This window comes from Montipora foliosa, chromosome 1 (assembly GCF_036669935.1).
Source record: "Montipora foliosa isolate CH-2021 chromosome 1, ASM3666993v2, whole genome shotgun sequence".
Lineage (NCBI taxonomy): Eukaryota > Metazoa > Cnidaria > Anthozoa > Scleractinia > Acroporidae > Montipora > Montipora foliosa.
In genome coordinates this window covers 19,794,493-19,806,069 of record NC_090869.1, presented here as the reverse complement: position 1 = coordinate 19,806,069, position 11,577 = coordinate 19,794,493, and the positions used below count along the sequence as shown (strand labels likewise).

Sequence of the window (11,577 nt, the reverse complement as noted above, 5' to 3'; positions counted from 1 at the left end):
AATGGTCTCCTGAACGTAGTTTAATGCTCCAGTTCCCACGAGCCTCCTATAGAGTGTTTTCCCTCACGTGATCAGTAACCTTTTTTTCCATCGAAACAGAAGAAAACGTTTGCATGATAATAGAGCTCAATCCCCGGACGATTAGTTGGGGACACCAACATAGCCGCCGTGAGGTCACGTGAAAACAGACTATAGCTCGGTGCTAGGGCATCGGAGCTATTGTAATCGGGAGGTCGTCAGATCGACTCTTGCAAGGGAGTTCCGGATTTTTTCCGAGTATCACTGAATCACCATCTAAGAAAATCATATCTTATATCCATAATCACCTAAGCATTAGCGTATTTAAAGATCTTGACTTTCGGCTAAACGTATGGACGCTGTGAACAATTTGGAAGTGGTACCTGAGAAGACGGAATTGACTACAGTCGGCAGTTTGATTACGGAGAGCATCGGTGCCATGGGCAATGAATGGGGGAGTTGGGGACAGAGGAAACCCTTGTGTGTATTCTTGATCTCTTCTTGCCAAAACTGATTCCTTTTGTGTTTTCTCTATTGAAGGGATGACGAGAAATCCTTTATGACTGAGCTTCTAGAGCTCGGTTTAGTTGAAACTGTTGACAAGGAAAAGAACTTGACTGCAACTACAGGTGAGACTGAGTTCACTTACTGCTGCTTTGTGTGCAGAGACTCTAGAAGGCGCCTCTGCATTCCTTACCTTTTTTATCACTGACGTTGTTTCAGGGAAAAAAGGCAAAAAGTCGGTAACAAGCTGGACGCCAACCAACTCCAGTTGCGTTTTATACTGTGAAGAATGCGACAAACCTTGCTATCTGTCAGCGGTGAGTTTTCTTTATGTGTGCTTTAATTTGGGGTATCTGCCGAGAATTCTAAGGGCCACTCTCATGACGTTTTTCACGATCTCTGGTCAAAATTCAGTAAATTTCAACTTTGATTAGTTTGGTCACATTCAATTCGTTTTTACTTCTCTTTTATCCAAATTAATGATTGTTTTTGTCGAGAAAGATATACATATATATTTAGATGACCTATCCTGCCTATGGCAGTATTTTCCTTTATTGCTTGGTCAATATATAAATATATTTCTAAATGTGGCCGTTTACAGAAATCTCAATGGCTTTCCTTGGCTCCCTTATCTAATAGTCTTGATATTTTGTATCAACTTGTTTACTTTATGGCAAAAGAATAACAAACAAACAAACAAATTCATAAACGTCTGTGTAAAGTGAATCTAGAACATTGCGATGAGCGGAAATGTGTTTTTATTGACTTCTTGGGAGTGACAACTCGAAAACTCGAATTAGCGTTCACCCAACGTTTTCAAGTTCGCACAACTCTCTTGTCCATCCTTTGCCAAAAAACAGGTGCAATCGGTCTCAGTTTGTTTTAAAGCAGTCGTTTAAGGAATCCATTTCGTCATTTTTCGGCCGCGATCAACCTCATGTGTTTCTAAAAATAGCGTGATATGGTGCGATCTGCAATTTTCACAGCTTTCTGTCCACTGTGAGGGCAAGTTTCCTTTTAGGACGTGTCTTTGTCTCTTGTCAGTTTCCCTACCCTTAAGTAGTCGAGCAACGCCAACCTTGTAATTCCCAGGCCCTTTCCCTTCAAGCGAAATGAAAGGTCCTGCAAACGATGTAGACGGAACTTTTCTTCCTGCAAGTGGAGAAAAGCTATTCCAACGCAAAGCACAAAACAGACCTTCGGAGGACTATAATTAACAATAATTCACCGAAGTGGAGGTGGGTAGCGGTGGATATTTAACGAACCGCGAAGTGGCGAGGTAAATATCCAACGCTAGCCACCGACACTGAGGTGAATAGTTGTTTTAGTATATACTACAACAGTGAGATAATATACAGCACAAAAAATTAATTTGGATGTTTTCTTCATTTGTCACGGATGCAAATCGCGACGCCTTTTTTTCCCGCGTTGCTCGGAGGTAAATAGCACAGGATATTCGGAGTTTGACGAGCCAATCAGCGCCCGCGTTCAACGCTATCCACTGTTTTAGCATATGCTAAAACTGGTTATCCTCAGTACACATGAATTACTGACCTTTCTGTCATTTTTTTGCATTTCCTTTCAGGTAACCAGTGACGACGAGCCTCAGGTTTTGTGTTTAAAACATGCGATTAAGCACATTAGCACCAAAGGCTCGCCAAAAGGCTTTCGAATTTTGAGCAGATACGATACCGTAAGTTTGTAATGCGTGAATGCAAAGTAATTCTTAGTGGATTTCTCTCTTATAGAAGTGGTGGGGGAATTTCATTCCTACTGTCGGTGTCAGTTTGACAATAGCTGCGTACGAAATAACCGTGTGACAACGTTTATGTGCAACCTGCGTACCCGACCGCATTGAGCTCCCGAAATGTAATTTATTACACATAACATGAGAATTTTATTCCATAAAGCTCATTTGTACAAATCTATACGCTTTATTTTCACATGTGAAAAAGACCTATACAGCCAATCAGAATGGCGTACAGCTATTTCACATGTGAAAGTATAACCAATCAGCGATAGCGTAAAGGCGTTTCCATGCCAATCACTCGTGCATCTCGTGCAAATCGTGCAAATCGTGCAAATCGTACTTTGTTATTGAATTAAATTAAATTTGCATTTGGTTCTATTGTTAGTGAGTTTTTGTTTCTAATTCGCGTTCAGAAAACTATTTTAATGAAAATTCTCATGTTATGTGTAATAAAGAGTTTACGACATAGAAAGTGCTTTGTACGGGGTTTTATTCACTCGTTGTTTGTGTCAAAAACCCTCACTCGCTCGTTCCTCGCTCGTTCGGGTTTTTGACACAAACAACTCGTGCATAAAACCCCGTACGCCGCACTTTCTATGAAGTAAACTATTTGTAATAAACCATATTTCGTACGAGTTTTGACAACGACAAAGTTTGTCCAAAAATTTGAAGGGAGTTTGTCTTTGCGGCTGATCACTTCTTAACCCTTTTTATCATTCAAAAGTTCGCTAGTTCTTGTGAGTTCTGAAAAAGGAGAAATTTTTTGCATGGCAGAAAGACGAATAGCCGCGCAGTAGCCATGTCACAATGTCAGCCTCGGGCTCTTTTTACCTCTCTTTTCCTCTCTCTCCTGTGGACGGGAAGAACTGGAGAGGGATAGGAAACGAGATTGCGTTATTATATGTCTATGTGGAAACAACTGAAAGTGATTCAGCGATCTTTTTTTTTTTCAGGTTCGCCTTGATGAACTTGTTACCAAAGTCGAGGAAAAGCTCAAGAGACTGAAAGGAACGACGAGCTAACATTTTTCAATGTGTTACCTCGCTCGGCCTTATCTGATATGGAACAGAAATAAGCTAAATGGCGTCTACACTCAGGATTTTGAAAGTGAATTTGAAATCTGTTTTCAAAAAAAAAAAATTCTCGTAATGAAGGGATTCAATTATGAAGGAACGATTCAAACAGCGGGGAAGGGGACGGGCCTCCCTCCCGCTTTTTGTCTGTGCCTTTTCCTTTTCACCGAAGGCCTTCCTCGCGTAACTGTTGTGAAACAAAAATCACAGCGTGAGTGTCGTTGGATTGAACCCTTACCCGGCAACGGCAAAACTCGGCAAGTGTGTTTCCATGGAAACCATCGCTACTCTCTCTCTCCCCCCTGGAATTTACCCTTTTACCTGTGAAGTGGCCCACGCTGACGAATAAAATCGTCTGACGTTAGCGTCAGTGAAATCTATAAATATCACTACATGTAGTAGAAGGGAAGCGCTAAGGTCACCAATGCAGACTTTTTGCAGTCTTCATATTAATGTTCTTACTCGATGCCGTGAAAGGATGCATGCGTCGAAAATATTTTATATCAATGGTTATTTCATTGAACAAGAGGGAAGGATTAAGTTTATACCATGGAATGATATTGATGGTTGTGTCAAAAAGTAAAACATATTCCTGTTTTAATAATTTGATCAGGGTGTCAATTTGCCCATGCAATGTAAAGTCTTGTTCCCAATAGGCTACAGAGAGCTATTATGAGAAAAATTAATGTCTTATTTTAAAATGGTTGTTAAATTTACACGCCTCAAGTTCTACCGCTTTTGGAGCAAGAGCCGAGAAAAATTCTAGATAAATAGACGATAAATTTACATTCTTTTTAAATTCAACGGTTTTCACGGCAGTACATGTTCCATAACGGTTAGTCTGCTCCGTTTTACAAGTTGAACGAGTTGAAGCGATCATCGCGAAGTAAGGAAAACTTTATTTTACGATGGTAACGCGTAAAGGCCCGTGCAAACGCTCGCAACAACACGCAACATTGTTGGGCCCAACAATGTTGTCTCTTGTTGCGCGATGTTAGCCGATGTGTGCAAACTCTCGCAACAAGTCACAACATGTTGGGTCTTTAGATGAGAATACAAGGGACTCTGGGACGTTTTCCATCTCCGACGCCATGTTGATTTCTTGTTCGCATGTATTTCTGTGGATACGTGGCATGTAGTGCGCGTGCGCCGGCGCAACATTGTTGGATGTGCTGTGCAAACGAACGCAACATTGTTGGAACACGCTTCGATGACCGCGAAACAATAGAAATGTTGGCTCTGAAGTTTGACCAGTTTCAAACTTCATCCAACAACTTCCAACAAGTCGCAACAACACACAACATGGTATGCAAACGCTCGCAACATGTTGGGCCCAACAATGTTGCGAGCGTTTACACGGGCCTCAAGAGTAGTCACAATTTTTGATAAACTTGTGGCCGTTAAATTCGCAGGCGTTATTGGTGCGTCACGCAACGCTCGTGCCGTTGCGTGACATCCCAAACAACGGCTGTGACGGAGACTATTGAACTCTAGGAAGATCACAACCGCGAAAATTTCATATATGCTCCCTAATGACACTCTCTTAGCTGTTGCCATAGTCTTCGCTTGAGGTTCTTGGAATTAGGTCGCAGCTCTTACTTAAAAACTCAAAACGGTACATTGGATAATAAAGGTCCTGATTTTGGGTGGTATTGAACTGCAGCGTTCCAGTAATTTTTTTTAATTGGGGGAGGGGGGTGATGTAGACCATTTTTGGGGTCACCCAGACGTCAAAATGTCGCTGGAAAAGGTGGCCTTTATGAATTCATCATGTTTTATAATATGCGAGCTTAACTGGATAGTTTTTATGGCAATAGTAAAGCATTTTCGTGTCAAAATGAGGTTAGCGTCTTGGTTTGTTAACTTAATTAAATATACCATGTGCGCCTCGTGAGTTTGTATTTGTCGTCTGCCGCAACCTTGATTTCCACTCTCAAAATTACCGCCAGAACCTACTTTTTCCGTAGAATAAGCTTTTAGAATGATGTTCTTGTCTTCTGTGGTGATACTTATCGATTCTGAAACATTTTGTGAAAAAATATTTATAACGGGTCACACGCGCAACTTGATCGCCCGATTATGCATAACATCCACTTGGCCTTCTGACATCCCATTGAAAAAAACTCGTAAAATATTCGCGGACCGGTCGATTTCTCTGAAATTTGAAAGGATGATTGCTAACGAATTGAGAAAGATTTTTCACCATAACTAAAAATTCCTGTGTTAAGCATGAGAATTCGACGAAGAGGTAAATGCAACTAAATTTTTTCCGTGCGTTGCTATATTTGTTTTGATTGTTGTGCAAATTTTGACAAAGAAGATTAAATTATGAAAAAACACCTACGGATAGATCGTTAAAAAATCTTTATTTTTAGCGGGGATTTGAACAAAAAAGATGCAACGCTTGACGAGAAATAATATTTTTGTTAATGTTTGAAAAGAAGAAAAATTTCGTGGGAATCAGGACGCGGTGAAAATGAGTTAACAAATTTCCATACGTGCGTTGAAATGCGATACGCGAGGAGACAGGAATTTTTCCTCTCTGACAAATGATTTTGTCATTGTAGTGTAAATGAAATTTATTTGGGAAGCCAACAAGATTTCGTTAACTTCCTGGTTAATCCAATTTATTGCTACGACTTGCTAGTGCGAAGACTGTTTACATGAAAGTCACGCTTTTTGTGAATTTTGAGTGTCATGAAATTACATCATTTGCGTGACAATATATCCGGGACCCTTTACTCTAACCCAGAAACGTTCAGATAGTAACAAACTTCATAATTATTTAACCATTATTTCTGCTTTTGTGCTTGTCAGCATTGTGATTTGCGATAATTCGCAAGTCTGTTTTTTGTATCTCATAGATCTTTAGATTTTCAATTAAATGGCCGCTCAACCTCGCGATTGTGTAAATAGTTCACCCTGAAGTCAAACTAGATACGTTTCTCAGAAATCCGACAGAGCATAGGCAGCCCAATCTCGCGTCACTATAGACAGCCGTTGAGAATTTAAACGCGTTATAAGACTTTGTATGGGAAATAAAATACAGTCGATTGTGAAGCCTAAAAGATGCTCAATTTAACTTTCAATAAAATGAATCAAAATGACTCACCTCTGGTGTATTCTTGTGCCTTTTGGAGTTTATTTTACAGTTTCGGAAAGTCCGTGTTTTCAATGTTCTAAGACGAAGTCAAGGCTGCACACTATGATTCCGACCGTTGTCAGCTCAGAGGCGGTTTGCGACTCGAAAATCCATCCCAGCCAAGATTTTTTCACGCAAAGCTAAAGCCACATCATTTTCGAACCTCCGTAAATGTTTCGTCGTCAAAAATCCCCACACACTTGGCTAGAAATGAGCATTTTCTGCTTCAGATTCCACGATAGCTGATGAATTTAACAGCAACTGATCACCGACGAGGACACGGAGCTTGGGTCCGAGGTCAAATGAACTCCACCCGATGAAGGTACAGTCATTTCATTTACAACACTTACCCCATCCCCACAGCGTCACTCGTAACCATGGAGCTGTTCGATAAGCCGCTGTGGGGATGGGGTAAGGGTTGTAAATGAAATGACTGTACCTCCATCGGGTGGAGTTCATTTGACCTCGGACCCAATCTCCGTGTCCTCGTCGGTGATCAGTGGCTGTTAAATTCATCAGCTATCGTGGAATCTGAAGCAGAAAATGCTCATTTCCAGCCAAGTGTGTGGGGATTTTTGACGACGAAACATTCACGGAGGTTCGCAAATGATGTGGCTTTAGCTTTGCGTGAAAAAATCTTGGCTGGGATGGATTTTTGAGTCGCAAACCGCCTCTGAGCTGACAACGGTCGGAATCGTAGTGTGCAGCCTTGACTTCGTCTTAGAACATTGAAAACACGGACTTCCCGAAACTGTAAAAAAAACTCCAAAAGGCACAAGAATACACCAGAGGTGAGTCATTTTGATTCATTTTATTGAATGAAAGTTAAATTGAGCATTTTTTAGGCTTCACAATCGACTGTATTTTATTTCCCATACAAAGTCTTATAACGAGTTTAAATTCTCAACGGCTGTCTGTAGTGACGCGAGCTTGGGCTGCCTATGGACAGAGAAGGCTTCCCGACCCAACAGATGAAATGTAAATATTCAGTTAAATGTTACAACAAAATTAAAAAACCAAAGACGGACGTTTATTGGACGAATTTTTGCGATGTCGTTAGTTGTTATGAGGCCGGGGAAATGACAATTAACGACATCGCAAAAATCCGTAAGCCACAAGCCCGTCTAAAACGGGCGCAGTTTGCCCTCCGATTGCACAGAAAAAACGAGGACAACTGTACGTAGAGGTAAGTGAAGTTTATTTCTACATTTACAGCTTACTTTAGCATTTATAAGCTCAAAGTATATTTTCCCATACAAAGTCTATAAATCGTACACCGAGCTTGGGCTACCGGTGTTTCCCGTAGTTCATTCAGTTGACACAAGGTGATCACGTGCACATTTATGGTTGCCTAGCACGTGATAAATTTCTTCCTTTTGACAAAACATCATGACCTTTCCGTTTATTCATGAAAGTCAGAGACTGCAGAAATTTTCGTGTTTTTAAGATCGATTGTCATTAATCTTTCGATGAGAATTTGATTCAGAGTTATATATAAACAATGTTATTTTTTTCTTCATCTGTCTTTTGGCTTTTCTTTTTCTGGTGGCATCAGATTAGACTAACAAGAAGAGGAATTGTGAAGCGGAAACAACACCTTCAGTCCTTTCTTAGTGTGTGCAATAAACGTTTGCTTAGTGCAACTGCAAGACACGCTGGAAAACGTCCGTCAGAGCAATTTGCACATGGCGACATGTGGGTGACCCCTCAAAAAGTCTTACTGACCCCACACTTGAAAAAACTAACTGGAACGCTGCAGTTCAATACCACCCAATTCGGTGCCTTCCTTTTTTGTGTAACACGTACCACAGGTAACCCAGTGCACGCTTTATGGAGCGTCTAGTTCAATTTGATCCTGGTAGTCCCTGGTTCAACTTCCCCGCTGCACTTTAAATAGCCAACTGATTTGCCTCCCGCCTGTCGGGATTCTTAACAGTTGTGGTTGCTGTCATTGGATCCGTGCCTTATACGCAAAGGGTTCTGGGATCGCCAGGGAGCAAACATTGCAAGTTGCTGTAAGAAAATGTATGGCGGAAAGTTATTCGACGTCCAAAAAACTATTTTGGAAAGAGATCAACGCTTTTTTCGACACAGTTTTATCAGAAATCGATCTGGGCAATGTTGACACGTGGCAAGTGTAAGCTTTTGTGTGAATAACCGTGAAATATGAGACAAAATTTGCTGATAATAATAATAATAATAATAATAATAATAATAATAATAATAATAATAATAATAAAAGAAGTTTAATTCCATCATCATCGCAGTTAATCTGAATTACAATGTGGTTACAATTGTACAACTATAAAATTTACATAACATAGATCAAAGAGGCACTGGGTTACGATAGGTTTTATAATAAAATTACAAATAAATCGTTTCTTATACAAGTTAAAATATAGGTATATACAAAATCTAAAAATCTAATGATTGTTAAAAGCTGAGCTGGTCCTTGGGAAAAAACTACGACGGCTCGAAAACCGTTTGGTTTTTCTCAATCAAACAAGAACATAACCTGTGGGTTTTCTCATGTTCCTCATCGCTCATTTCATCCCTCCAAAGAGCAACGACTTCTCTCCTTTGAGGAGGTATATTTCCAGAAGCCATAATTCGTTTACGCAAGACGTAACTAATAAAAAAACAGCCTAGACACACGTAAATACAACTAAAAGGGATTTAGTGTGTTATTTCCTCCAGATTTGTACCTAATTTTGTAATATTTCGAGACCATGACGAGATGTCAGCAATAAAACCTTACGGATCCTCACGCGAGCAAGGTTAACCCGAGTAAATTTTATCTCATATTTCACGGTTATTGAAGCAAAAACTTACATTTGCCACGTATCAACATTACCCAAATCGATTTCTGATAAACTTTGTCGAAAAAAGCGTTGATCTCTTTCCAAAATCATTTTTTGGACGTCGAAATAAGTTTCTCCCATACATTCTCTTACAGCGACTTGCAATGTTTTCCCCTGGGGGATCCCAGAACCCTTTGCGTAGAAACGGGGATCCGATTACTGGCAACGCATTCATCGTATGCATTTCTAGAGTTGCACTATGCAAGCGTTTATGCCACACACCAAGGAAAGACTGAACATGTTGTTACCGCTTCATAATTTCCCTTCTTTTCAGTCTAATCTGATGACAGGTCAAATATTTTTTTGGTTTACGTTTGCAGCAAATGGTATCGCAAAAGCCGGGTGTTACGGTGCACCACTTTTATTTCGCGGAGTTTAATTTTTGCGGATTTTGCAGATGTACTTGAGCCGTAAAAAATAAGTTCCAGCAGAAAAAAACACCAGCAAAATAAAAAACAGTAAAAATTTACTCTCGTTAATATAACTTAAAATGGTTCTTAATCCACATACAGTGTGGTAAAAAAGATCGTGTGTTGTGGCGATGTTTAATTCAGGCTTCGTATGCAAATTTTTGACAGAGAATATTAAATCACAAAAAATATTCCACTTAAAGGTCGTTAAAAAGCTTTATTCTTGGTAGTTCATTTGTACTAAAAAATGTCACAAAAACCTTTTCCAGCGTAAAATTTATGGAAACAAACAAAATATTTGCTATTAGAGGCAAAAAACCCTTCCAATTTTAGTTACGTGCGTGCACGTGCACACACGTGCACGTGCACGTGCACGTGCACGTGCACACAAGAAACACAACAGCAATTAAATAAATTTCAGTCTCACAGTTCACATCAAACCCTTTTCGTAAGAACCTTGACCGTAAATAATGAAGCACGAAAGAGACAACAAGCCCTCTTTCAAATAATTCTTCACTGTCGCATTTCCACTATTTTTTTTACCTTTGCAGAGTTGAGTACATAATAAATGTAAATTGCCAGACAACTGAGATGCGACTTCAGTAAACACTGTGATGCATTCAAGGGGTTCGGTTCCTTCAATGTTTGCTATTTGCCATTTGATTTCAGTGTACATAATACCAAGTTAATTAGAAACTAAGCTCACTCGATATCCAACGGCGAAAAATGAAATTGTTGTCGAAGTCCATTACTGGTCGCTTTTAAGATTCCAGATATTTATTTTCACCGACTGTTTTGTTTATCCAATTGACGTTCCATTCTTGACCTCCATAAGAGTATATTTTGTTGAAAGATGCAATGGCTTTCGACGCCATTGCAGGTTAATTAAATGTCCTCCTGTGTCCACCAGAGAAATCTACGCATTACGCCAACCCCTTCAAACGTAACAAAATATGCACAGAAGACTCTATGCACAAAGACACCACTTAGCAGGCAGCTGCAGGCGAGTTACAGCCAAGACTTTTACCGACACGGAAAAAAATAAAATAAAAAATAAAAACAGAGAAATGGAATGCAGATTTCGACTGGGTTTGGTAACCTAGTAATAAATAAAAAAAGAGAATTTTTACCAATTTTCTGACTGGGATTGCCAAACTGGCAACCCAGTAAAAATACGGAGAAATGAAACGCAGATTCTGACTGGGTTTGGCAACACAGTAAAAATGGTAGTCCGAAAAAAGTGTACCTCGGTAATATTTTTGTCGTTCTGTCGTCAGCACAGAGATCTAGCTAATATCCCGGAGGTTGAATGCAAACTGGTTCTTAGGATGTTCGTGTTTTTGCCTTTAGGATTTTTTTTCATTTAATTTTTTTCTCAGATCTTCTCTGGCTCGTGCCTTTCTTGTGGCTACTGAATTGCATTGTGTCACGAGAATTTTCGTGAGGGTGGGTGACGGAAAAGGCAAATAGATATCCAAGGGATGGTCGCTTTTCTTTCTCTTAACAGTCAGGCAACTTTTTAAGCAATTAATGACTCTTCATCGCTGTTTGCAAAGCAAAGTGGTTTGTTCTAAAGCGAGTCGAGTTGTAAAAATGAAGTCTAGAAATTCGAAGCGGGCTTGTTCATCGAAACAAGAGTTAATTAACACTTAACCATCCTCTACGGAGATCAATTTTTTCCCTTTTACCGTTTGTATGATGACAAGTGCAGTGATAAATTTAAATGGGCAAGAATGGTGCGGTTTTGCAAACTTATTCAGTTTTTTTATTTGGAAATCTAAAATCGAACTTTCGTATACTAGTATAACAAAAACAAGTG

At 39.7% G+C, this 11,577-nt stretch overlaps 1 protein-coding gene across 2 annotated transcripts in view; it reads left to right on the top strand.

The window, feature by feature from the left end:
* Positions 1 to 4,148, top strand: part of LOC137992310 (uncharacterized) — a 35,526-nt gene extending 31,378 nt beyond the window's left edge. The window contains exons 23-26 of one of the 2 annotated variants that reach the window (XM_068837591.1): positions 559 to 647; positions 742 to 839; positions 2,108 to 2,215; positions 3,226 to 4,148. In XM_068837591.1, coding sequence (XP_068693692.1) covers positions 559 to 647; positions 742 to 839; positions 2,108 to 2,215; positions 3,226 to 3,294 — 364 coding nt within the window. In that variant the 3' untranslated portion in view covers positions 3,295 to 4,148. The remainder of the gene's footprint in view (positions 1 to 558; positions 648 to 741; positions 840 to 2,107; positions 2,216 to 3,225) is intronic. The other variant, XM_068837582.1, reaches the window with a different exon arrangement.
* Positions 4,149 to 11,577: the final 7,429 nt, after the last annotated feature.